The sequence below is a fragment of the Colossoma macropomum genome, unplaced genomic scaffold (assembly GCF_904425465.1).
Source record: "Colossoma macropomum unplaced genomic scaffold, Colossoma_macropomum, whole genome shotgun sequence".
NCBI lineage: Eukaryota > Metazoa > Chordata > Actinopteri > Characiformes > Serrasalmidae > Colossoma > Colossoma macropomum.
In genome coordinates this window covers 16,527,095-16,554,683 of record NW_023494787.1, presented here as the reverse complement: position 1 = coordinate 16,554,683, position 27,589 = coordinate 16,527,095, and the positions used below count along the sequence as shown (strand labels likewise).

Genomic DNA, 27,589 nt, shown 5'->3' with positions numbered 1-27,589 from the left:
CCAAAAGTATCAGGACAACATTTTGTGGACTACATTTTGTGATTATATGTAAGTAGAATGTAGGCATTCACCTCTTTATTAATACATCATTGAAGATTTTAATGCACATCTTCCTCAGTAAGTAAGAATATTTGAATGTGACTTCTTTACTCCTTGTGTTAGTCACTCTTCATATTCACAGAGGCTTATGCATGTCTATTGATGCATGTCTGTCTATTTGCAGTCTGTGTAGTGAATATGGACAGCTATTAATTGATTTTGAACTTTCTGTTTGTACCCTATAGATTTCCATTCTGAAGGTCGTGACAAATGCAGTAACTCAGTGTTTTACCAAAAGTTCACTGACTCTCAGAGGAGCAGAGTAAATGTGCCAGTGGTTTTACACATTTAGTATATTTTCGGCACATGAGAAGGGACACTTGCTAACTGTAAGTGCCACAAAAATCAAACAAGTTGCAGCTTCAGTGTTTCATATGCAGTTCATTTTGAGCAAGTTTTACTTGCTGGTAGTTGACATTTTGAGTGAAAGTTTGTGTGGAAAACAGTTGAATTGAGCTCTTGTATAGTTTTTGACAGTTTTGATTTTTGGGTTTCTGAATTTGTAGAGAAGGGCCCATAGTGTGGACAGCTGAGAAAAACTGGACTGAATGTGCAAAAACTGTCCATGTGACAGGTGACAAGAATGTCCAGAAGTAAAGATATTTTCTAGAATAGAAATGTCAAACACATGTCTCACGGCCAGCGGATAGTGACGGCAAACTGAAGAGGTTTTTCGATTTTGTTAGAATGAAAGACGATATCTGAAATTTGTAGCAGTGTTAGTGATGTTAGCTCAGGTTTTTCATCCTTGAAAAGCTCCAGTGCTGTAAATCAAATGTTCTGAATCCTCAATACGTATCTGTGCAAACACATATCATTCATTCAAACCTATAACCCTGTTTTCCAAAACAAACAAAAGGGTCAGATTTACATTGGACTGAATGTGTGAAACTGTCCATGTGACAGGTGACAAGAATGTCCAAAAGTAAAAGATATTTTGTAGAATAGAGGTGTCAAACATACGGCTCACGGCCTGCAGACCAGGACTGTCCCAATCATTGTTCTTATCTGGCCTGCCAGATGAATTTAGAATCCATGTTCTAAATTAAGATCATCTTGTGGGCTGGAATTAACTCATTTTATAACTGCAAAAATATCAATGCTGTATTATTACTACTATTACTACTACTACTTCTGCAATTACTACTATTAATATTACTACTACTACTACTACTACTATTGCTATTACTACCATTACTACTACTATTACCACTACTACTACTACTTCTACTGCTATTACTACCATTACTACTACTATTACTACTACTGCTACTATTGCTATTGCTATTACTACCACTACTACTACTACTCTATTAGACTACTATTACTATTAGACTCTCTCCATGTTTTATGTATTGTACTCAAAGTATTTGTAGAAAGCCAGTACCTGCAGATCTGAGATCACGGGTTGGAACATCAGCAAACAGACACTCTGTGATGTAAGCAGAGCTTTAAGGTCACTTAGAGCCTTAAAAAACAGTAGCAGATTTTTAAAATGTATCCTGAAAGATACAGACAGCCAGTGCAGGTCCACCAAACTGAGAGTGACAAGAAGTGTCTTTTTCTGTTTTTGTTAGGATCCGTGCTGCTATTGTAATCAATGCCAACTTTATTAGAAAAATAAAAATGTGTTTTTCATTATAAGTCAGCTGTCATTCTTTTCAGAAACTTGTTATAGCTAAAAGTGCTATAAATGCATATACAGCATTGTTGAAATACAGTGTTTTGGAATGGAAGTATTAAGCCGGGGTGGAGCAAAAAAATCAGGCTAGTACACTCTCAGAAATAAAGACATGAGTCACTGGGTCAGTACCACCCTTGTCACTGTGGTGGTACCCACAAGGGTACATCTCAGTACCTTTAGTCAGGGAACATAACTGAACCATAAACCATTGAAATTATATTTTCTAAGTTGTACTGACTCCACACACCCCGTCCCATCTCCAGGCTTTTTATTTTATTGTTCTGTTTTAAAACATTAGATCATGAAAAGGTACAAATACATACTTTTCACCTGGAAAAAACTTATTTAAGGTACACAAATGGGTGTGGGTGGTCCTAAAGTGGTGGCTTTGGAACATAAAGTTTGGAAAACAGCTAACATTATCCAGTTAACTGGTTTATAAATTTGAATTGCAAGTGACAGCAGGTTGACTTAGGGCAATTTCTCTATTTATGTATTATTTTTCGCTTTCCCTCTTATTTTGTGTTAGTTAACACCTCCAAAATGTGCAAATTCGCAGGATTAGAGTACACCTCGATGAACTTGACACAGCACAGCTACAGGAAGCAAACTTCTTTTTTGCGCTTTACCATTTGAGCGCATCAGCTTTTTCACCAGGCACATTTTACTCATTCAGTGTGACTGCAGCTTTAGTTTTTCCAGTTTACTTTGTCTTATTCACATAATCAGAGAATAGATTTTAATTAAAGGATTGACCCCTGGTTGTATATCAGCACATAACTGAACATGTATGGAAAGAAAGAGATTTAATATCATGAAAATGTGCAGTGCAGGCAACACTGTATTGATTGTCTGAGCTTGGAGAAGGAAGTGAGAACAGTGTATATGAAGAAAGAATGTAACAAGTGTACTGGAGAGGACATAATGATAAAAATGAGGGCAGTGCGTTTAGGAAAATCAGAGCGAATGCAGCAAATCTATCACTGGGACTGATAAGGAGGCTTTACACACTGCCCTTCTGTATTGCCCTCCTGACCCTGCGACTGATAGGAAGATGAAATATTTGCCATCTTTTGTTTCGTTGCTTCGGCCTGTCATTTTCCCCATTGAGAGATAGGACAGCAGTGAAGGCCCATAAACAATACGAACAAAAGGAACATGGGGAAGAACGAACAGGGGGAGGCGGGGGGGCGTGGAAGAGGCAGAAAGAGAGATGAAACAAACCTTGACTTTCCCGACACTGTTATTGTCGCTCCCGTGACAGTGTAAATTAGCATGATCGTCTGGGTGCGTGTCTGAGCTATCATAAGCGTATTAGCGCCGGCCCCACGGGGAGCGCTGCTAATCAAGCCCGTTTGACAGAGGCAACGTGGGGGGAACTCTCTGGAGTTAGCAGCCCATGTGTTAGGATGCAGTGGGATGTTTTCTGGCAGCTTGCTCCACCCCCTTCCTATTGCAGTCATGAAAGAGCGCTCAATCAAGGTCAAATTTAGCTGAGAAGCTCAAACTTTTTGAATAATTAGGTCTTAAGTTGAGATGGACTGTTTGTTTCAGCGTCCTCATCCTTTCAAATCAATTACACATTTAAATGTAAAACCTTCTGTCATAATTCAGTCATAATAATGATTTCTGGCCTGCTGCTGTCAACACTGAAAGAGAATCTGAATGCTAAAGACACAAAGAGGTTTGAATAGTAGACTAACGTTAGAATTGGTTTGTGGTTCCTGGTGGATTTGCTTCTTGACTAAGATGAATTTAGCTCAAGGGTTGTGAGCACACTGAAATATAAATCATGTTGAATAAAAGAAGATTTTATGTTCCTATTGGGGATGTTTCATGATTGTGAATTATTCTAAACATCCATTAACTTTCGAGTGCATGTCTTGAGTGGTAATTTAGAAAGTGCCCCGGAGGTTCCTTTTTGTCGTCTTTTGTTTCCCTCTTCTTTTAAAATTCTACCCCTTTGACAGGAAATCCTCTGTTCCATCATGTTAGTCTAATTTGTTAGTAGCCTTGCAGGTCTGTGCCATGTGCGCTTAGAGCGAAAACACAACCCGACTAAATTATGCCATGCAGAAGGCCACTTCTCTTCAGCCCTTATAACGCAGGCCCATCTGTTTAAAGCACCCATATCCTGTGTTTAGGATTATAGGATTATTAATAGATCCAATTATGATGTTTGTATGGTTTTATGTACCCAAAAAATGTCATTCATTTTAAATTACCATTTTCCATTTTTTCTCTCCACTCTTTATGCAATATACATACATATATATATATATATATATATCGCTGCTGTTGGAAGAAAACCTTGTATCTCCAATTTTGTCATTGTTTATCATATTGTCAGATTTTGAAAATGCCTGTTGCCCTTTACATTGTGTGTAAATTTCATGATGAATGAACCAAAAGAAACGGCCCGAAAAGACTTGGAAAAATGTCTGGTTCCATTAACTTACATTAAAAGTAAAGTAGATTTTTACCTTTTCCTGTAAATGTATCATTTTGGAGAAACAAGGTTTTCTTCCGACAACATTATATATGTATATATATGTTCATTTTTGTGATGTCACACATATAATGAATTCCAAACACTCTGTTTTTGCAGCTTAAATTCCATACATGGACCTTATAAAGTAGAAAGTGAACAGCAGTTCTTTAAAACTTTTATTTAAAAGAAAAATCTGTGATGTGGGTCTTTCAAAAGAAATTTCAGGAGAAAAGAATTCAGGAGAAGGTGCCTAAAAAAGGCTTATGCTCAAAGTCTGTGTCCAGAACAGAAGGTAAAAGAAAGGAAATCCCAATTGCCCCAAATGAACCATGGTTTGCACATATAAACCTACTGTTTTTTTTCTGACTCAGGGCTATAGAGACAATTATTCTCCACTTAAACGTGAACTTTAGTGTGCTATAAAGAGGCACAGTCACATGGGTGGTCGCTCCTGCAGTACCACCACCACTGTCTCTACCTTTCTGTCTTTGCAATGCACCAGTGGCATTTCATATGAACCTCTTATCCTGTTAAAGACTTCCAATGAGCAATTAAGATTAATCAGGGAATTAAATTCAGCTCCATTAAAAGCCATTCCAGGCGGCTATTTTCCTCCCTTCTCCATGAGCTCCTGGTCAGCTGGCTTAGCTGAACAAAGACAGGTTGAACTAAAGCATTTATAATCCAATTTCAATTCATCAGAAATTAAGTCCATCATTAAGCTGCTCCTGATTGGATATTTGATATATGAAGGCTTGCATACGTGTACAGAATGCATATACACTGACTGGCCACTTTATTAGAAACCAGTCTCTTGTAGCTCCATTTTGCTGGTGTGCAGTTGGAGATCACAGTCCATCTGCTGATGCAGAATTTGTGTTATCCATCCTCTAGCTGTTTGTGAGTGGTCAATTTCTGACCACAGATCCACTATTGGATGGATAATTTTGGGTGGTGGGCAGTGGCACTGACTGTGTGGGACATACTTAGTACTTGCCAACATTATTGGGTGTTATAGACATGAGACATGTGTGGTTTAGAATAAAGAAATTAAATTGTGTATTATCTTATAATTATTAATTTTTTCTTTCTTTTTTTTAATATATAACCTTAATTTTTAATATATAACCTTTAATTTAACATTTAACCTTTTAATATATATTTGGCTTATTACTATCTCAGTTAATGCCTTAGGTTTAAATAGATCATAACACAATCCTTGTAAATATCTAAGGTCTGAAAACCTAATTTCTGTTTTAATAGTTCATTTGAACTAATTTAGTAGAATGGTCATTGGTCCAACCTCACGTTTTGTCTAGGGCACTGTGGGATCAGTAACACGTGGCATTAAATGACTCAACTGACGATGGATTAAAAGCTGGAGGAGCAGGCCAATAGAGCTTTTGAAGCCATTTCATTAAAACCATCCACAGTGAAATAGTGTGCAATGATACCTAGTACCACACGGGAAGAGTCAAACTGTGGACGGCACAAAAGAAAAGAACAAAAAAACAAACCACGCTTTCCTACTCTGAAAGAAAAAGTACATAGCTAACCTAAATAAGGAAACAAAAGCTAACAATGCTATACTTACCTAGCCAGTAATCAAAAGTACACAAGTTGGTGCCCGCCCTCTGACCTAGGGAGCTAGACAGAGTAGACTTCTACGTGGTAAAACATATGCATAGGCTTCTCCCCCAGCTGCACCAGCCAGGCCTCTGTTTGGTTAGAGGTCCTCCTCACATGACTGACTGCAGAGCAGGTACACCTGTGAAGGGAGAGACCAAGAGAGAGAGACACACACATAAGCACAAAGAAGTGCTTACACATAGAATAGAATTCAGAACCATTAGCCAACTGTGTTTGCACACAGAGGAATTAGGCCCCTGCATTTAACCCATCCATGCAGTGAAACTGTTCACATACATGCACACTAGTGAACACACACTCTAGGGGGCAGTGAGCACACTTGCCTGGAGCAGTGGGCAGCCTTATCCACAGCGCCCAGGGAGCAGCTGGGGGTTAGGTGCCTTGCTCAAGGGCACTTCAGTCACATACTGTCGGCCAAGGGGATCAAACCGCCGAACTTCTGGTCACAAGGCTGGTCCCCTAACCTCCAGCCCATGACAACACGTAACAGTCCTTATATGAATGTAACAAATATATAAGTAAAGTTCACAGTTCAACTGAGAGAATCCCAAAACAGAACGAAATTGGATTTTATGCCTGTGAAAAGAAGTTAAACCTTCCATGTTTTCCATTGTTCTTCATAACAGTATATCGAGATATTAAAATATGTTTAAAATTGTGAATATTTGATTAACATGTTGTGTACCCTGAAGAATTTGGTAAATTTGTGCTTTTTATACATGGTCACTAATTATGCTGTGCTGTATAATAGCATTAGTCAGCGTGGAAGTAATATTTTATTTTTTCTGCCTTTGTTCAGATCCCGACGATGATGAGCAGAAGGTGAAGACCCAGAGGCCCAGGTCAGCTGACCAGCCGGGAGTGTTCCAGGCTCAGACAGGTGAGCATGAGCTCCTCCCTTGACCTTTGGTGGAAAAAAGTGGGAAACCCCTAAAACAAAAAAGCCCCAGCCGCCCCTTCTGTCCCCCAAGCCCCCGCGGAAGAGACTAAGCCTTGACTCACCCGCATGCAAATGAAGATGTAATGCGATTATGAGACGTGCAATTAATTTGATTTGCCTGTTCACTCTGTGATGTTGCCTCTACGCAAGGACGCGGCCGTGCAGATGACAAAAAAAAACACAGTGCCAAGGAAAAGGTTGGCTGGTGGGGAAGGGGCGTCCCAGGACATCCTATTCGACTGCTACGGGCCGTGTACATACACAAAAGAAAGAATCTTTGGCCCAGAGCATCTGGGCCTTTTTCTGAGCTGCCTGCTCCACTTAACGTCTTTACTCTCCTCCTTTTACTCTTACCCTTACCCACAAAAACAAGCAAGACTGACACTGGCACTTGACATCCTGTTTCGGGTTGCATATGCACATGAATGTTTGAACATATGAGACACCCACCAGGCACAAATGCTGATAACCGACCTTGCCAGCATGTTAAACTGATCTTCTTTATGTGTGAATGCATGCACAGAGAGGCTTGTTTTCCTGGGTCTTTTCTGCTGGACACCTGTTAACCTGCCTGCTATTTTCATGCTGTCTCTTACACCACAGCACAAATGGGAAGTTATATAAAGCACTTATGTCTCATTGAAAGTCTGTACTTTAAAGCAGTGGGTAAATGGGCACAGCCTGAACCTAGACTCCTCCAGTGGACAGAGATTTTTTTTTCATTAATTAATAGTCTATATCCCTGGCCGTGCGACCAGGGTCCTTTCTGTGTGGAGTCTGCATGTTCTCCCCATGTCTGCGTGAGTTTCCTCCGGGTGCTCCGGTTTCCTTTCACAGTCGACATGCAGGACACCATAAATTGCCCCTGGATGTGAATGTGAGTGTGAATGTCTGTGTGTCTGCCCTGTGATGGACTGGCGGCCTGTCCAGGGTGTATCCTGCCTTCCGCTCAATGACTGCTGGGATAGACTCCAGCAACTCCCTGCGACCCAGAAGGATAAGCCGTTTTGAAAATGTGTGTGTGTGTGTGTGTGTAATAGTCTATAATCTATCAGTTCTGTCTGACATTACATTTTGAATGTTTGTAGTGCTCTGCCATGAGTTTTAACCAGGCGGTTTCAGATATAACAAATCACTAATTGCTAAATCATTACGTTGTTTTATCTGAAACCAAGAAAAAGTTCCAGTGTTGATATCCAGGCTGACTGGTTAATAATAGTGATGTTGTTGCTTTTTCACAGTGTTGAACTCTGTTTTCTTTACCACTAGGCCTGTCTCAATTATTACATAATCACCTACTCACAATTATTTGAGATGATCGCAGTTACTTAGGCTGACCACAGTCATTTTGTGCAGTTGTTTGATTTCACACTCATATTGTGCCACAAGAAACAAAATGTGAAATGGGTGCACTGGACTGAGGCAAATAAAAATAACAGAAAGCAGTGTATGCATTAATCGTGACTCACCATGGGTCCCATGAACACAGAAAGGGTCTAATGTGGTGCTCTAACATGTTTAGAGGGCAGCATGAGTAATGATTGTTAGCTGTGTAGCTATTTCTAATGTTTTAGCATGTATGCTTGCAGAGAGATGTTTTTGGCTTATATTTTCACTGTCAAGAAAAAAAAAATAAGTGTGTTTAACTGTAGACATTTAGAGTAAACAGCTAGGACATAAGATGGTTTGTCTGCTAATTTGTTTGTTTATACTTTAATAGCTGCATACATTGAATAAAAAAGACAATGACATTAATTGCAGTTCTTTATGAGACAAATAATTGTCAGCTAAAATTTCATGATCGTGACAGTCCTATTTACCACGCTCAAATACTACCACTCGCCAGCTAAATAAGAAACATATAGGAACCTGCACAGCTCAGCAATCTTCTCACCTTCAGGAGTAACAGTAAAATCCTGGCTATTGAGATGCATTACTTTTACAGCTGTCATGTACAAATGCAAGAGATTACATTACAATAATCTTGTGGTCCGGGTGACAGTATACAGTGCAGGCACAGTATACAGCTGCTGTTTTACTATTATTTACTATTAATATAATGGCGTCAGAGCACACCTGTGTTCTTTGTAGTTTAAAGAAATGCTTACAGGCTAATTTTAGGGTATTTAGTTTGCTAGATACATTATGCCTTGTTGTTTTGCAGGGACTTTTATTGTGAAGGGTGAGGCTAGGTTCGGCAGTGTGTTTCTGTAGCAGGGTTCATAGTGTAATGCTAGTCAGGAGGCAGAGTGCCATTTTCCCTCTGTATGCTGAGTTTCCAGCAAAGCTGAATTATGGACTGTATTACAGAAACTTCTTCTTTCTGAAATCTTATCTGCTTAATCACCATGACAATTTCAGTTGGAACAGAAGCTATTAAAGAACAACAGTTCCTAATCTTATTCTAACTCAAGATAAGAAAACAATCTTTTTCTGTCCTAATTTTAAGACAAACCCAGTGGAGTCTTAACTTCTGTTTTAACCGTCTGTTTCTATCGTTTTATGCAGTGACAGGCAGCACAGTTCACTATAATTAGCTAACTAGTTAGCATAATGACGTTAGCTACATTTATCTACATTGAAAACGGAGCTATTTTTTTCCCTACAGCGTTTTAAAAATCCCAGACACTGCAGACACGATCTTCACCGTCCCCTCTTTGTTAATGCTGATGGAAACTCGTCAGATACAATATTACAGTGATGGTGGTGAATAATGAGGAGACAGAGCTGAACGTGCGTCTGTTTATTAGGAGGAATAATGTTAGTACGGTCGGCTAAAGCGTTTGAGAAACTAAAACATCAGCGGAGCTCGGATAAACAGTACGAAGCGCTGTTAGCTAACGCTAGCTAGTTTTGTTATCACGCTTTTATTTATACTGAAGTAGCTAGCTAACGTTAGCTGTCTGGCTAACTAATTTAATTATGTTGATTACGTTCCAGCTGTGCACGTATGGGTGGTTGCTAGGTAACAGACATGACAGTTGATTGTCGACTTCGATCGAGTAGGTTAAGATTTCCTAATTTGAGATTAAATGCTGTAAAATAAGATTCCTAAATTAAGATAAGATTTGCTTCTATAATAATGAATTTGTAAAAATCTTATCTTGACCTGTCAGGTCTTAACTTTCTTTGGAGAAACACCCGATGCCATAGTATGGTACAGTAAATTACCATGGAAGCAGTAATTTTACAATGAATAAAACTTGCTTACTTACTTACTCTTTCGCCTCTCTCTCTCTCTCTCTCTCTCTCTCTCTCTCTCTCTCTCTCTCTCTCTCTCTCTCTCTCTCTCTCTCTCGCTCCCTCTCTCTCTCTCTGTTTTTGTGGCAGGTGACCCAGCAGCGGAGGAGTGGTCCCAGTGGAGTGTGTGTTCACTCACGTGTGGGCAGGGCTGGCAGGTGCGTACGCGTTCCTGTGTGTCCTCTCCGTACGGGACGCTGTGCAGCGGCCCGCTGAGAGAGACGCGCCTCTGCAACAACACTGCCACCTGCCCAGGTGAGCCTCAGCATCAAGCAGGTAGAGTACACACACACACACACACACACACACAAACACACAAACACACACATGCGCTGCATGAGCACAGCACACACACACAGCTGACGCCACATTTAATTAGCTATCTGTCACCACGAGAGGAGGAAAAAGTCAAGCATGACAAAGGCTGCTCAAACTGCGGGAAGTGTTTCTTAAACATGGCACAGAGACTGATCCACTGAGTCCACTGATCGGTCATCATCAAGACACATACCTCTGTGAATGAATGTGTCTTAGAACAGGCTCTCTCAAACGTTTTCACCTCAGAGCCCACATGAAAACACATGTCTACTTTTTTGCCTACATATATAATTTTCCTTTTGTTTCTGACACTAAAACTTGAGAATTATGGTCTGAACAATAGCTTAGAGAGCCCATCACCAATCAGAGTCCAAACACAGAACATTTGTAGTGATAAAAAAAGAAAAGGAAAATTTAACTAAAAAAGCTGGCTCCGTATATCATTGCAGTGTTGAGTCTAAATCAGACTCTGAGGCCATGAGTAGGCGAGACCCAGCCGAGAACGATAAAAGGGGGGGATGTGTGTAGTTCATAGTTCATGCTAGATTATTATAAATAACAATGATTAATAAATTGTTATTTAAAAACAATATTACATATTATTCAGTTTTAATTCAGCTCCACACTGTAATTTTTTATAGCAAATGAAAATAAGGTTATTCCTTAATAACCTTAAAGGTTAAAGTAAGATATGTCTCCATCTAGTTTTAATCTTAATATTAGCTGTATAAAATATATGTTCACTAATTAGCTACTGAATGTGGAGACTGCTGCAGTGACCTGTGCTCTCGTTATTAAGTCTTATTTTAAATGTGCAGGAAATGCATTCTGTTTGAATGCATTTTTGATGTTACAGCTGTTGGGAAATTTTCAACAAAGGAATATCTGAGTGCCTACCCCCACATTATACAGTGTCTATCATTAGCATTAAATATCAACAGTTTAGGATTGTGAGCTTGTTTTATACCAGAAACCAGGTGGAATGGTGGCAAATTGAGCAGAATGTTTCTTCAACGAGACAAGTGAAACGTGGAAAGAGTGTAATCTGTTTGTAGAGGCAGGGGACAAATATAGATTAGCTGTTTTGTGTGCAATTTTTTGCAGGGCTTGTATTACTATTGTTTATTGTTTTTATTTCTTATTAAGTTTGATGAAATTTCCACTGATTATTATCACATAAAGTAGCATTTGCTGGGCCACTACAGACCACTGGCACTGGTATAGGCTTGAGGACCACTGTGGGGTGCTTTGTAGCCCACTTGTGGTCCATGGCCCAGTGGTTATGAAACCCTGTTCTAGAGCACAGCAGAGAAAACTCCATTAGAAGAGAATGAGCAGTGATAGGCCACTTTTCAGTGCAAATTGCTAAATAATGTGCCATAAGTGCTAAAATACATAGAACGTGTTCTATATACAGTATTACAGTCCATAAGTACTTGACCTATTCATGCTCTGCCCACTTTTTTTTTCCAGATTGGTGAAAATCTAAGTCAGCTCAATGAGAAATTGTAGCATACAACTGATTTGTTTTGTTAGAATGCATGAATGATTCACATCAGGTCATAACAGTAATAATACTTATTATTAGAGTTGCTACATGATGTTGAGCTTCTAGTTAAAATGCTGTACTACCTGATTGAATTATGTAGGTTGGAAATCAGATGAATGACAATGACAAATTTATTGCCATGGTAATATAAGCTCAAATTTAAATAAATAAATAAATAAATAAGTAAATAAATAAATAAATAAATAAATGAATAAATAAATAAATAAGTAAGTAAGTAAGTACGTAAGTAGGTAGGTAGGTTGAATGGGATTTTTGCCTGCATTCTGTAAAACTAGCAGTCCAAACTAGCAACATTTGGTGCTAAAGAATGGACAGTGACATCATTTTAGTTGTTTGGGCTCTGTGCTACAGTACATTGGATTTTAAATACAACATTGACTATGAGGTTAAAGCAAATAAAGTCAGCTGACTATTTCTAAAAACATAAAACCCCTATGATCTCTGTGGTTTATCCTACATGTAAATTATGGACATTCTGCCCTTTAACCCCAAAGCCATCAGAGCATTTCAGATCCCGTTCAGAGCCAAAACAGCACAAATGTCGTTGTTCGCTTTGTTTGTGCGGATTATGTATAAACTAACTGGACAGTCTCTATTTGGAAAAGTAATAATGCTAAATTAGGGTCAGCATTTTCAGCCCCATAATCATATTGTAGAGGATATGGAAATCAAGTCTGAGCCTGGATCAGCACTCATTCTCGTAAAGTTTGATGCATATGACCCCGGGGCCAGCTTGAGTCTTCAGTGCCTTTAAACGCTGAATAGATGATGCAAATTTTCCTGCTTGTGAGGCATTTATGGATTACCATTTGTTTTAGGATGATCATCGCCTGTGCAGGTCGTTCCATATGCTAATTCCATATTTATGCAAATGAGCTAACTCAATTTATCTGTCTCATTTGATATTCCGCAGAAGTATTGATATCCACAGCCTCCGCTTTGATGATATATTGGCTGCCGTGATTAGCGTTTGATGTATTTTTAGTTTTTTTTTTACTCCAGTCGGTGGATCAGGGGTGTAGCATGTGGTTTCAGGGCAAAAGCAGATGATCTTGAGATTGAAAATACAAGCTGAAAACACTTTCAGTATAGAGAGATTATGCATGGATTTAGGGGGTCTTCAGATCAGAACTGAATTCTTACAGTCGTGCAACAAAGACTGACAGTGCATGAGCCTGAACGGCTTACTTTATCACTTTTTTAGGTGAAATGTGGAAAGTTATGAAGTTGAGTTAGGTGTGGAAATTGATCTATACATGCTCCTCCCATGAATGTCTTGTTTTGCTGTGTGTTAGCTGAACCTTATTCCAAATCTCTCCTGGAGGAAGTCCTGTATTTGCAGTTACCATTCAATTCCCAGTTTATCTAATCAGTCCTTTATTAAATTAAATCAGGTGCTGCGGGAATCAAACCTGTGTTCTTCTAACTGTACTCATCTAATCTACGTAATAAATAACTTCACTGCCAAACAGCACATTCTTTTTACTGTATTTGTGTTTGAGACATAATAATGAATAAACACGCAAATTACATTGACCTTTTTTTTTTTAAACTAATTGAAGTCCATGAGATCCTAGTGATGCCACTGGAAATACTGAAAGCAATTCTCTGTATATTGCATAGCAGTCCCTGTAGAATACCTGTTCAGTAGAATTCCTGTACGATTGCTTCCAAAACATGATTAGTTCCAATAAAGTTTTTTTAGCAGGGTCTGACTTGCCTCTACCTGCACCTTTCACAGGCATACAAAAATAAGTAGCACTTGAAATCAACCATGCAATTTAAATGGAGATGTTTTGGCCAAAACTGTGTGTATACACTAAAGTTTCTCATTATGTTGAATGGAAGTTTTGCTAATGTTCTGTTAAGCTTGTCACGACAGTTGGTAAGGGTACCCATTTGTGGGTGGAGCATGAGTAGATCAGTTGGCGATATGTGGTAAATATGACTGCTTTATTTCCTGTAATGCACTATTATGTACATCAGCCATTTCCCCCTTAACGTGCAAATCATAAAATAAAATTCTGGAGTGATTTTGAGGGCACTACAGTCCCCCAAAATGCACTTGTGTTTTATAGCAAACACCACAGATCACTACATCAGCTGAATGTATACCTAAATGCACTGTCAGTCTCTTGTTACTAAGCAGCAGACAGAGAAATGTTGACAGCACAGTTAAAAACAAAAACGCTTTACACTCCTTTGCTGCCTGCTACTTATCATAACTGTCAGTTACCCTAGGCCAGGGGTCGGCAACATGTGGCCCCGGAACCACATGCGCTTATTTTAATGCTCTGTTGTGGCTCCACAGCAGAATTAGATTTGTAGGTAAAAATAAAATAATCCTCCTTTGCAGTAAAATAAAGCTCTGCTGATTGTTCTAACTCAGTTTTAACACTAAATGGTCCTAAATGCTGGAGTTATTGTAGCCAATATCTGCTAATTCACTAACCTTTAACCCTGAAGATTGGTGCACAGACATAGCAGTGCAGACAGCAATCTTGCCTAGCTAGTAGCTAACGAAAAGGCAAAGAGATAGATGTAAGATGAACATCGATAATTTGGAGACAAATGGACTTATTTGCATTTATAAGGACCCAGCCTGGTTTCCTCTTACATTTAATCTGCAACAATAAACTGTCAAAAACTAAGAAGTCGGGAAGCTGTAATCAGCTTCTCATTTCTTATTGAAATTCTCCCATTCCACCTTAAATGGTGCAGCAGTTGCATTCTGATGCCGTAGGCACCATTTAAGGTGGAACAGAAAAATTCAAACAAGAAGCTGGTGAATGAGAAGCTGACTTTAGTCTCGCAAAAAGTCAAACGTTGAGAGACATTTTACAAGAAACTATTTTACTTTTGAGAAAAGGTTTCCTGCTGGAGATGCGAGAAAAGTTTCCTTATAGATTTTTTATCCTGTACTAGGACAATAGCACATATTTACAGCCAAGATGGTAAAACGGCCATAAAATGCTGTGGCTCCCAAAGTGGTTTGATTTTTATTGAAAGGACAAAGTGGATCTTCCAAATATTTTGGTAGACGACCCCTGCTCTAAGTGGTGCAACTGTCTAAGCTTTGGCGCTGTCCAGTGATGCCACTGGGAGCCATAACCGACCTCATTCTATCTGGGTGGGTAGGATTGCCCTCCTTCACCCCCCATCACTCAGCATAATGCTAGCCAAGGTAGGCTTTTGTAGGATTATTGTACAGAATTGGCAGTTAGCGTTCTCCTGCAAGCGTGTTGAGCTGTTCAGTGACATTACATTAGAATCAGCAGTTCAAAGGGAGGAAAGACATATTAACCTTCACCATCCTAGCCTGGTAGTATCGTGTTACAGTGGGAGATCTAGCTGATGGGTTGAATTGGCTATAAGAAAACTGAGTAAAAAGAAAAAAAATTGGTTGTCTACAGCTAGAAGAAGCTAACTTTAGCCTTGTTCAAGCAGCTGATGTTGCTTTGTGTATGCGACTGATGAATACTGACACAGGCAGATGATGAGAAAGTGTCCGATGTCATTTATAGATTCATGAGTTTTTGTTTGGTAAACTAAGTATTTCTCCCTTATATAGCACAATACTAATGAGGTAGGATATAGCACAACACTAATGAGAAATCCATTAAACTCACGGCCATTAAGGGCTGTTTGTCCTATTGTTCATCCTTTATAGATGTAACATTGTGCTAAAATCTTGCGCTTTAACCTCAGAGTCATCATTTAATTTCAGATCTTAAGTACTGGAGTTAAATAATGTCAATACAATGAAAAATCTGACTGTCTAATTAGATTATGTATATAAAATTAATGTATAAAATATGGTTTGCACTAAAGGCTTTTCACTAAAGACCGCATCCAGCTAAAGAACTGTGGTATACCAAAGCCCATATTTTTGTTGTTTGTTTCTCTGTAGTGACATTAATCATTTAGACCCTTTTCTTAGAAAGCAGAAAAAGGGGAAACCCACAGAATAATGAGTGCTGCTTAAAGTATTGGCAGCCAGTGTGATTAAAATGGACAGTGCAATTCTGCACTAGATGCACCACCACACTGACGTCTATTATTAAACAGCAAGGCTACAGCCACGCCACTCTCTCTCTCTTTTTTCTTTCAGTATGGATGAACAAGTGTGTAAGTGATTTACACCGACCTTCTGTGTAGCCTATTTATAATTCAGTGGCATCCACCATGTTGTTGCATAGAGATGACGGCTAAGATCAGAAGGCTGAGGTGATTCGCAAGCGCAGGGGCTAGGTTAGCATTAGCTTAGCTTCACTCTTAAAGAGCCCACAGTCTATCTTTGGCTCACATTCAAAGTGAATTTAATTAATTGGCAAAAGCAATTATGGCCGCGTTTATTTAGTTTGGAGAGGGATTATTATTCAAAATTGTTCAAGCATGAGCTTCAGAATAGGGAAAGTGCTATTACAGTAGGAGAAGAGCTCCTCTGCCTGTGGCCTTTCTGTCTCAAGTTGCTTTCCATCTATTTATTAGCCAACCTCTCACAGTAGCTTCTCTTAATTATGGACATCAGAAACCATTTTACAATAAGTTAGCTTTTCGAATGAATTCTACTTAAAGGGGAATTCAGAACCTCTGCAGAACGGAATGGTTGAGAGGTAAATAGTCTTTCAGAGTGGTTTGATGAGAAATGGTGCATTGTAGGGAAATTTGGCTTTACAGAGGTGGTGCCAGAACCAGAAGTCGTGATGTTTACTACTCAAACATGGCCATTTCATTTGCTATTGAAAGTGAGCAGTGAACCTACATGTGTCCCTTGTTTTTTAATATCTAATGTTACTGTAAAATAGTGATAATGCAGAAAATTAAAGTTTTGTGTAGGGGCTGTTTTGCCCTATAATGCCCTACATCGCTCTGCCAGGAATGGGCATTAAAAACAACATTTTAGGCCAAAACCTTGTCTCAGAAATATCATAAATCAATATCATGCAATGCAACAGGCAAAGTATTCGTAACCATTTCGTGTAATAACATTCTCAGAGGTACTTGAGGTATTAAACAGTTTTGACGTCTGGTTCCTATCGCCACCATTGTGAACAACTGTGACTAAAAGTTTGTCTAGAACGGAGCATTTCACATAAAAGCACTCTGAATGACTTTATTTACATTTTGAAGATTTAATTATGTAGCAATTTTGAAAAATCTGCAGAATTCCCCTTCAACGTTGAGCCGCCAAAAATGAGCCTCACTGTGCCGTCTATATTTTTTGCCCCATAGAATCATGAAAATGATTTTTTATTCAATATCGCAGGTCCAAAAATGGCTTTGAAATGACTTTTTTCATGAAATGATTTGTATGTCACACGAACATTGCAGACACATCAGTCATCAGTCTTGCTCAGTATTGGAAAATATGTAATAAATACAATGCGATGGATTTTCTTTTCAGCTCAGATATGAGTTATATGATATCTCTGGTAACGGCAGAAGTTCTCCTTTGTAAAATAGGAAGCTTCATCCCACAGCAAGCCCAAAAGCTGAATTAATCTCTCCATGATCATCTAAAGAAACCCTGCCATCTCTTCACAATGTGTGTGAAGAAACGTCTTGTGTGCCTGCCTCTCATTATGGCGGGGCTCTCGCCTATTCAGGTGCCAAGCAGCACTAAATGAAAGTCACCCGGCTCTTTTTAATGAAGAAATTCAATTCAGAGCTAAGGGGCTTCCGTTAAATGAAACCTCATGCAATTATTTGAGAGAGATAAAGTCGTTCTCACCTCCTGACACAGTGGGAGACCCAGATTATGCAGATAGTATGTTAAAGAGAGCATAAGGCAATCTAAATATTATACTCTACTTTTTAACCCTTTAATAGAGACACAGAAAGCAGCTTTTACTGCCTTTTACCTACTCTTCTCCTCTCAGGGCTATACTTGTTTTATTTTGATATGTAAAGAACTGCTTTACTATGAGCAGTGTGGACATGCACACACTCCAGCTACTCTGGGGGCAGATTTTAATGAGTTAAAAGCAGCAAAGACAAAGCCCCTCATTGTTTTCACAGATTTGACCTTAAAACAATCGAATGTGGAAATTCACGTTGAAGTAGTGATTTAAGGCATTAACGTTGGAGTGTGTGATTTGTGAACATTATGTTTATATGAATCATTTGTACACAAATGCTGAAAATGTGTCTTAGGAGTTCTTATGTTGTATCACAGATGATGGGTAAGATTAAAGGAGCATTTCTGACCTAACACTAGAGTTCAATGCAGTTTGCAGTTTAATGCAGTGTACTGTAGTCTAGTGATATATCCTGTGATAGAATTCATGATTTTATATGATTTTCATATTTTCGTTCATCAGTGCCTAGCACGCATTGCGCAAATACATTATGCAACCATTGGGAATCCCTGTGGTGTCAACGAATCCTGAATGCTAGCCTAGCCATAGAACTATAGGCCAGCATTAGTGTAACTCGTTTGTGTCCACCCGCTAACAAAAAACAAAACAAACCAAAAAAAGAAACCATTAAAAAAACACCCTATCCTCAAAAATTCACCCTAAAACAGTTGTAGTTCTCAAACGTTCTGCCCACCTTCAAGATATATCATGAGAAGGGGAATTTCCGAGTCTTTAAACCAGAGAGTCTTCTTCCAAACACTACTGAGACGCTGCTGTGGGATAAGAGTAAGCAGTGTCATGTGTTAATATTTATACTGTCTCTTCACAGCTTTTCATCATTTATTTTATTATTATTATTCTCATTATTATTATTATTATTATTATTATTATTATTATTATTAGGACTACTACAGCTACTTTTGGCCTTGATTGATATAAAAAATTAAAAGATGTTTTTTTCTGATTTCTTTTTGTGAGAATCAGAAGTTTCAGTAGGGTCACAAACATGTTGGTAGTGTGTGTAGGCTTTTTGCACAGCGGCGTCAAAGCAGTATTCACCACCACGCTGACGCATGAATTAATGTTTCACTGATTCGCCGTCAGCATCTCAACATGCACAATTATCATATCACGATTAGCAATTATTTCATTAGCCTGCTTCCCATGCTGCACACAGGGTGTGTCTGTGATTTATTTATTTATTTATTTATTTATACCTATTAATATAGCCTCTTGATCTCTGTTCCATGTTTCCTCAGTCTGTATTTCCAGGACGTGACTCTGTAACTGTTCTAGATTGGTCTGAGGGCAAATGGGGCAATTACAGTGCTTAACCAAAAGGTGGTGCTCTCTGTTTGCTTTTGCCCTTTGAAACCTGTGACTCATCAGAGGCGGAGCCCCGCCTTCATTAGGGCCAGCAGTGATGAAGCTGTCATTTCTTTCCATGGCCTTATCTGAGTCACAGGAATGTTTAATAAGGCCAGATGTTTCACTGAAATCCAGCAGTGAAGAGTTAAAGGGAGATAAACACAGACAGAACACATTTGTAGTAGTAGTCAGTACCAAGATGCTTCGTCAGCTGACCATTGGTTTCTATTTGAAGTGTGTTTCTATTTAGAAACAGTCAGTGTGCTACAGAAGGGGCTGAATGGTTCAGAAATGCTATGGTATTGCTTTAATGGGCAGAGTGTAAGGGCATTTTCACACTGGACTTTCCCAGGGCTCTTTGCTCTGAGAGTTCAGTGTGTTTGTTCGAGTGCGAAAGCTGTTTATGAGCTGTCCAGAAAACTGATCCCTGGTAAAACTGATCCTAGTAAAAGATTTAGTCTGAGCTTTTGTTGTGTTTTTTTTACTCAAATTAATTCCAATTTGGACTCTTTCACCATGTTAGCAGTGGTAAATTAGCGCAACAGTAGATGATGCTCAGCTGGGTCAAACGCATCTCCATCTCATGGATATTTAGTAGGAATCCACTAGACATTCAAAACACTTTTTTCACGGTTTAAATGAATTTTGTAAGGAGCATTATAGTTTTGATGTAGTTGTTCTGTTTTTGAAATGTCGCTTTTATTGCAACGAGCATTTTTTACTGCTAGTTTTTGTTATCATAATACTTTTCATTAACTAAAATAAGCTGGTCTGCATCATATATATATATATATGTATATATATATATATATATATATATATATATATATATATATATATGTGTGTGTATATATATTCTAGTCTATATTACTCTGACTACATTGGTTAATAGTTGTAGCAAACAAAACTGATACCACTTGAGTCAGCAAACTTGTGCACATTTGTTTTTGCACATTTGTTTGTGAAAAGGTGAAAAGTTAACACTTTCTTTACAGAGTACACACTGAAATATGTAATTTGTCTGCAAATTTAGATCAACTTTCGCAGAGTTTAACATTTTGTAAAAACAACAAAACTTAAACATCAACTTTTGCACAGGGGACATTTCATGTTTAATTATCATTATTATTATTATTATTATTATCAGTATGTCAAAATTAGGATTAAGTGTGTTCTCTGTTGAGAATGTGTTAAATGTGTACTTTCACCCTCGAAAATCAACAAAACATGTAATTTGACCAGGGAGATATTTTCACTAATTTACACTAATTGGTTAATCAGTTGATTACAGTTGAGAAAATAATGAGTGCTGTAGCACTGTTATTAGTTTGTCAATAGTTAACATTAAATATTTAAGTCTTTTTATTAAGGGCATAGCAACTTTGGATTGGAATTGTGCAGAAGATCCACAGTTTGGAATAAAATCTCCTGTATGAAAACAAATCTGTGATGATGATCCCAGAATCAGTCCTGGGTATGCAATCAAGTGATCGAGCCAAGGGTGGAAATGGTGTGGTTTGGTTTGGTTAAGTGGGGTAGAGGAGTTTTGAGTTAACTTTGCTCACTTTCTGCTGTTGTCTAGCAGCACTTTCCTCTTTCATTGTTTATTTCCAGCTATACATCTATACATCCTCTCTTACTCTCTCTTACTCTCTTTTCTTATCTCTATCACTCCTTTGTGCTGTCTTCTTTAACTCATATCTCTCTCTCTCTCTCTCTCACGCTCACTCTTTCTTTCTTCAGTAGGAAGAATCTTCCCCCCTGTAGAGTCAGTATAGGCTGTTTCTGGATCTCAGTGAGGGGTTAGACAGACAGCGGTTCGATAGATAATGCAGTCTATAATGCAGTCTATACACAAACAGTGAATACTCTGGGCACATCATTCATCTTTGAGTCACTGCCAGTAGCGTGCACAATCAATCCAGCTAAAAACAAGCATCCGCTTTTGATTTTTCCACCTTAAACCACCTCAGCAGCTCTCCTCAGCATTTCTACAGAGTAGAGGATGTGCTCTAAAGGCCAGAGTACACCAAGGACAAACAATTACAAATCCATTTTTTTTTCCTTTTTATAAATTGTATAAAATCTTTCAAAAGTTGAACCATGGCGCATTTAGATGGCCTTTCAGCTAAATCTACCGATTTTTCAGACTTTCTGTGTAGTTAAAATGGTAAACCAGATGTAAATAAAGTTGTTCAGAGTGTTTTGATGTGAAATACTTTGTTGTAAAGAAACTTACTGAGTCAGATTTGTTCACAGTGGTGGTGACAGGAACCAGACGTCAGAAGCGTTTAATGTCTCTAAAACCAACATCACAGACACTTATTACATGAAAAAGTTATGAATATGTTGCCTGACGAATGAAACACTGTTTTATGATAGGTTTGAAATAAGGCTTTGGCCTTAAACATGATTTTTTTGAACCCATTCATGGTGGAGAGGTACGTGCAGGGCTTTTTAAGGCAACATAGTCTTGAGGAAACTTTCAGGTTTACTAATAATTTACCGTTTAATTTACAACATTAAATAGAAAAACTCATAAGATGTGTTCAGGTTTATTAGCAGTTTTGGATTGTAAATACAGTCTCCGTACTTGCATTGGAGACATTGTGACCCGTGGTTCCTATCACCACCACTGTGAAGAAAATCAGTCTTTCTCCACAATTTCACATCAAACCACTCTGAATGACTTCATTGTCTCAGTGACTAAATTTTCTTGAAATTTTTGAAAATATGGGTAGAATTCCCCTTTAAGTGAAGTGCATCAATTTAAAAAAAAACTCATTTTGAAACACAGTAGTTTTTAAAGGATGGAAACATCTCTAGTCCTCAAGTAGCCTTCATTTTTGACCGTGTTGCATAGAGAAACCACACATGCTGGCCTTGAGTAGTCGAATGACCCAAAGAGCTGCTTTATAGCTATAGTTTGCAATTAAATAAAAAAGCTAACGTTTTATAGTTTGAAAGTTTCTGAAAAGCGCACATAACTACATAACTTTTTAAGTGCCATGTTTGTCAGAATTATAAATACCACAACAGTTGAAATTAATATGAATCCATTTTGGTGAAAACAAATGGGTGAAATAAATGTGCCATGAGCTTTGGTGAAACAGGTCAGAGATGTATTAATTGGAAAACTTTTATGAGTGGATGTGGGAGCAGAATTATCACCATTAACTACTTCATATTGTTTGCTAAATGGTGGCCCTTTTTTGTAGAGAGTGCCTCTGTTTGATGCTTTTAGAGTGTTAAAAACTCTGTACCGGCTCAACTTGTTTGCTAAAATCAGTTACCTGATTTTAACTTTGAGTTGCCAAAGCAACAAGTGTGCGTCATTCCATCCACCCATCCATTAATCCTGTCTGTCCGTCTCTCTCACTCTGTCTCTCTCTCTGATTCTGTTTCTATCTGTCTCCCTTCCTCGCTCGCCCGCTTCATGTGAGTTTTTCTGTGCTCTGTGTGCAGTTTGAGCCGTGGCTCCTTTGAGCTTTGCACTACAGAGCGAGATCAATTATTCATCAGCATACATAATTCACACTACATCTCTGCTCAACACAGGGGAGGCCATCTCTCTCTCTCTCTCTCTCTCTCTTTCTCTCTCTCTCTCTCTCTCTCTCTCTCTCTCTCTCTCTCTTCTAAACCAGGCTTTTCTCAAAAAGATCCTTGCCTCTCTCTCTCGTTCTCTCTCTCTCCGTCTCCTTCTCCCATGATCCCGCATTCCTCTTCTAAATCTCATCCATCTCTCTTACACCCCACTGCCTCTCATAAAATCTCTCTGTCCCTCCCTCACAATCTCTCCACTTCTGTCTGCATCTCGTTCAGTGTCTGTTTCTCTCTCACTCCTCTCCCCTCCCTTGTTCCTTCCTTTTCCCTCTCTCTAACTCGTTTGTCCCTCTTTCTTTTTCGCTCTCTGTGTATCTCTCTCATTCAAGACCCTCCATTTCTTATCTATCTATCTATCTATCTTCTCTCTCCATTCCACCCTCTCTCTCTCTCTCTCTCGCTCGCTCGCTCTCCCTTTTTTCTTCCCATGTCTCTATTCCTTTCTCTCTGGCTCTTCTCCCCACCCTCTTTCTATCTATCTATTGATCTATCGATCTATCTATACCCATCTGTTTCTTCTCTCTCTCTGGGTTCTCATTTCTCCCTCTATTTCTTGCTTCTTTCTCTCCCCCCCCCCTCTCTCTCTCTCTCTCCCTCTCTCCCTCCATCTCTATTTCCTCTGTAATCCTTTCTCTCACTTCTCTCCCCTCCCTTCTTTCGCCTTTTCCCTCTCCCTCTTTTTCTATTTCTCTGCATATCTCTCCTTTCAAGTTCCTTCATTGCTGTCTATCTATCAATCTATCTATCTATCTATATACCTATCTATCTATCTATCTATCTATCTATCTATCTATCTATCGCCCTGTCTCCTCTGCCCATCTTTCCCTCTATCCCAGCCTCCTTTTTCTCTTCTTCTGTTGTTCTCTCTCTCTCTCTCTGTCTCTCATGTCCATGTCCCTTCATTGCTTATTTCTCTCTCTCCCTATAATTCTCCCCCCTCCCTCCTTCTGATCTATGTTCACTTTATCTTCACAGATCCATTTCTGACTCTCCCTCTGGCTCCTCAGCTCAGAGCAGTCAGCGTGATCTAGCGTGGGTTGCATTGTTAATGTCCTGACGGCTGCTCTGTTCTCCAGCTAAAGCCAGTCTCAGCCCCAAATGATCAGGAGAAACGTGCAGGCTGCTGTATGTGTGTGTGGGTCCTTCTCCCGCCTGGTTGGCTGCCTGGCTGGGCGTTGCTTTGACGGTTGTTGCACCACAGTGGTCTGGCAAGGACCTCCACACTCCCACCTCCAGCAGCATCTCATGACTCACTCACTGCCATCACACTGCACTTCACCACTGTGTGTGTGCGGATGGGATCAAATAGTAGAACAGCCTTGAAGTCACATCAGGTCTTCAGTTAGAGCTGCATACAGCATCACTCCAACACAAGATCAAAATCCATACAGTGCATGTTCTTCTCTCAGGGCTTGTCTGCGTGCTGTGAAATGATACAAAATGATTTCACACTGTCACCTTTTGTCGAAGAATTCTCTCAAAAATGGAGTTGAAGGAGCCGTATCATGATTTTCTTTTGTAATAAAAAGTTGGCGTTATTTGATCCTATGTTCATACAGTCTGCATGGACCCATGACTTTGAGACCCAACTCAACAAAGCCTAAATGGTACAGATAAACTACTACTGCTTTTATCTGATGGAATGACCAGGTTATAATGTTTCTACAGTGAAGACCCCTGAATCAACAGCCTGTTCTTAGTAAGCTATTTCGCTCATGATGATAAGATAGCAACACAACGTACACATAGACTACACTAGAGAGAGAAAGCATGACATGCAAGAGAGAAAATGTTTGTGAGTGCATGACATTTACATAGGCACAAATAAAAACAAATCTATTACAGAATAAAATAATTCTTTACGAAAAGAAACTATTTGTCCTACCCATCGAGTGGTCCTACCGAGCATGCGCATATCATCACTACAGTGTAGTAACTTGAGTTTCACTTTAATTCAGGCTTACTTCAAGTCTATCACACAGACTAATCTAACAGTAACACTTTCTGATAAAGGGGTTTAGGGTATCAAACCCTGTAGTTGTAATGTTGGTTATTGTAATGTTAAATCACTGTAGTGTTACAGTGATTTAAGCTATCAAAACATCCTTCCCTGTTTTAAGTAAGGAGTTATCTGTAAATTTGCACTATGGTAGGATGTTTCAACAAGGTAGCGCAATTCGTCAGACCACTGTGGCCTCAACCTAGCCCAAGTATTGTATGTGAACAATTGGCCCAAACCTGGCCCAAAACTTGGTATTTTCTTGGGGCCCCATCAGACTCAGGTTGAATGACAGGCCACTAATATAACCACTAAGATGATGTCACAACCATGAGCACAGCCCAAGTATGTGTCACAACCATGAACCTAGCCCAAGTATTGTATGTGAACAATTGGCCCAAACCTGGCCCAAAACTTGGTATTTTCTTGGGGCCCCATCAGACTCAGGTTGAATGACAGACCACTAATATAACCACTAAGATGATGTCACAACCATGAACACATTTACACCCGTCAGGTACTGCACTGAATAATGAATGGGAAAGTGATTAGCATAGCATTAGCAGCTGTAACCAATGAACATGTAAATCTTTTTCTTCTAAGGCAAGTTTGCACCCCCTGTTGGCACATAATCTAAACATGGCATTGTCTGTATGTGGATCCACACCCACTTATGATAAAATGGTTCATATAAGCTTATGAAGCAATTTGGGTCTTTGTTTCAGGTGAGTCTACATTATGAAAGAAACTTAAAGACAATGACAAATCACTTTTATACACAGCTTTTTGATACACTGCTACATTAATTCCAAGGGATAAAAAGAGGTTGGAGGTTAAAACGTCTGACTATTTTTGCAACATAAAACTTCACACAGATATGGACCTCAAGAGAAACAAAAATGAAATACAAGATGTAGGATATGGCTCCTTTGAATCCATCATTTACATATGATAAGAACATATTCAGATAACCATGTCATGATGTGAAGATGCATTTCATTAACTCCTCTAACATTTCTCCATGCCATGTTCTTGTTTAAATTCCAGCAGGTTTCATCTCAGCTGAACACACTCTCTCATAGTCCATACATTCTCTCTCCTAAACCTTTACTCCGTTCCACTCCATCGCAACCTTCCCTGAGCATTCTCAGCAAGGAGGTGGGGCTTTCTGAAGAACGTGGAGCTTCCGGTATGGTGGGCTGTGCTGGCACTTTTCATCCTCTAGGTTGGCGGAGTTTGTTCCGCTTTATGGCACGCCCCCTGTGGTTTCCCGTTGGCTCCTGTGGAAGTCTTTGGCCCCGCCTCCTGCCATCTCTTCTCATCCTGCTGGTGGATTTGTTGGTGTTTGCAGTGCATGGGCTGTGGGAGGAATGGTCTCCGTGGAGCCTGTGTTCAGTCACGTGTGGACGTGGCTCGCGGACGCGGAGCAGGAGCTGTGTGGCCGCTCAGCGTGGAGGCAAGGGCTGCGGAGGGCCCGAGGTGCAGACCAAACTCTGCAATATAGCTGTGTGCCCTGGTTAGTACCATTCTCCATTTCTCCATTACTCTACAGCAGGGGTGTCAGACCGCATTCCTTGAGGGCTGCAGCACTGCAGAGTTTAGCATTCTCCCTCTTTTGGCATGTCTAGTTCAACTCAGTAGCTAATTATGAAGTCCTACTTGAGTTGAATTCAGAGTGTTAGAAGAGGGAAGGCATTAATCTCTAATCTCTACAGAGCTGTGGCCTGCCAGCACCTGAGTTTGACACCCCTGCTTTAGGCCGGGAACATTAACCACGCAAGTGCTCAAATGCAGAAACCACACCAAATTCATTTTGGGAGTTATTGCATTCTAAAAGGGTCACCCAATAATTCCTAGAACAAGTTGCATTCTGGTGTCCAGCTTCAGTGTCATAAATATGTCAAGAGTAGCTCTGTAAAAAATAGCGGAAAAATCCTTTTTCTGAGAGCAATTTAAGTAACAGCAGATCTGGTTTACAGACACTCTGAAACCTTGTTGGAGCTTGATTAGTTTTGCCTGGGGAGATGCTGTAAGAGCTGTGATTTTATTCTCCTATGAATCTACAGTTCCTGTCGTTTTTACAAGTCTGCTAAATAATAATTCTGAAGCAAATTACTTTCAATAATTAGCTGATCCAAATAGCTCCCTTGGTAATAGTAGACCTTTTTGATTCAACCTCATGGTAGTGTAATAACAAAACAAGAAGGCCCAGTTTGCACTTAATAAATTGCATTAACATGCATCCTGTGTGTTGGTGTTGTCTGTGCATGCATTTAAAAGACAAGTGTAACTGCGTTTGTGGTGGGAATGTGTTTGGATCTAGTTATTCTGACCCTGAGGTAGCCAAGCACGCATTGGATGTGCTGCCAGCTTGGCTACATTCGTCACATGCACTTCACCCACAATGTCAGTCCTGCCTCACTCATTAATCTTGTTATTTTTAGCAATCTGAACATGTATTTAAATGTAGACTTTCAAGCAGAAATGTTAAATAGCCATGTGTCACTTGTGAAGAACAGAAGACAGTTCTCTCACCACCTGTGTGATTTTAACCCTTGGCTATTTTCCATGAAACTATGTTTCAACTGTGGCCACTAAGCAAAACAGACATGGCTTGCTTTTTTTTTTTAGTTATTTATCTTAAAAGTTACACTCTGCACTGCACAAAATGTTTTATAAAGCATTGAACACTGTATAGTCTGTATAAGCTTCACCTACTCCACTCTGCCGCCATCAGACTGGAGAGATGTGATTCGATCAGAATCA

At 39.3% G+C, this 27,589-nt stretch overlaps 1 protein-coding gene across 1 annotated transcript in view; it reads left to right on the top strand.

The window, feature by feature from the left end:
• adgrb2 (adhesion G protein-coupled receptor B2) overlaps positions 1-27,589 on the top strand; it is a 433,057-nt gene that overhangs the window by 201,142 nt on the left and 204,326 nt on the right. Inside the window, exons 3-5 of the mRNA XM_036566254.1 lie at positions 6,724-6,804; positions 10,195-10,380; positions 26,175-26,339. Coding sequence (XP_036422147.1) covers positions 6,724-6,804; positions 10,195-10,380; positions 26,175-26,339 — 432 coding nt within the window. The remainder of the gene's footprint in view (positions 1-6,723; positions 6,805-10,194; positions 10,381-26,174; positions 26,340-27,589) is intronic.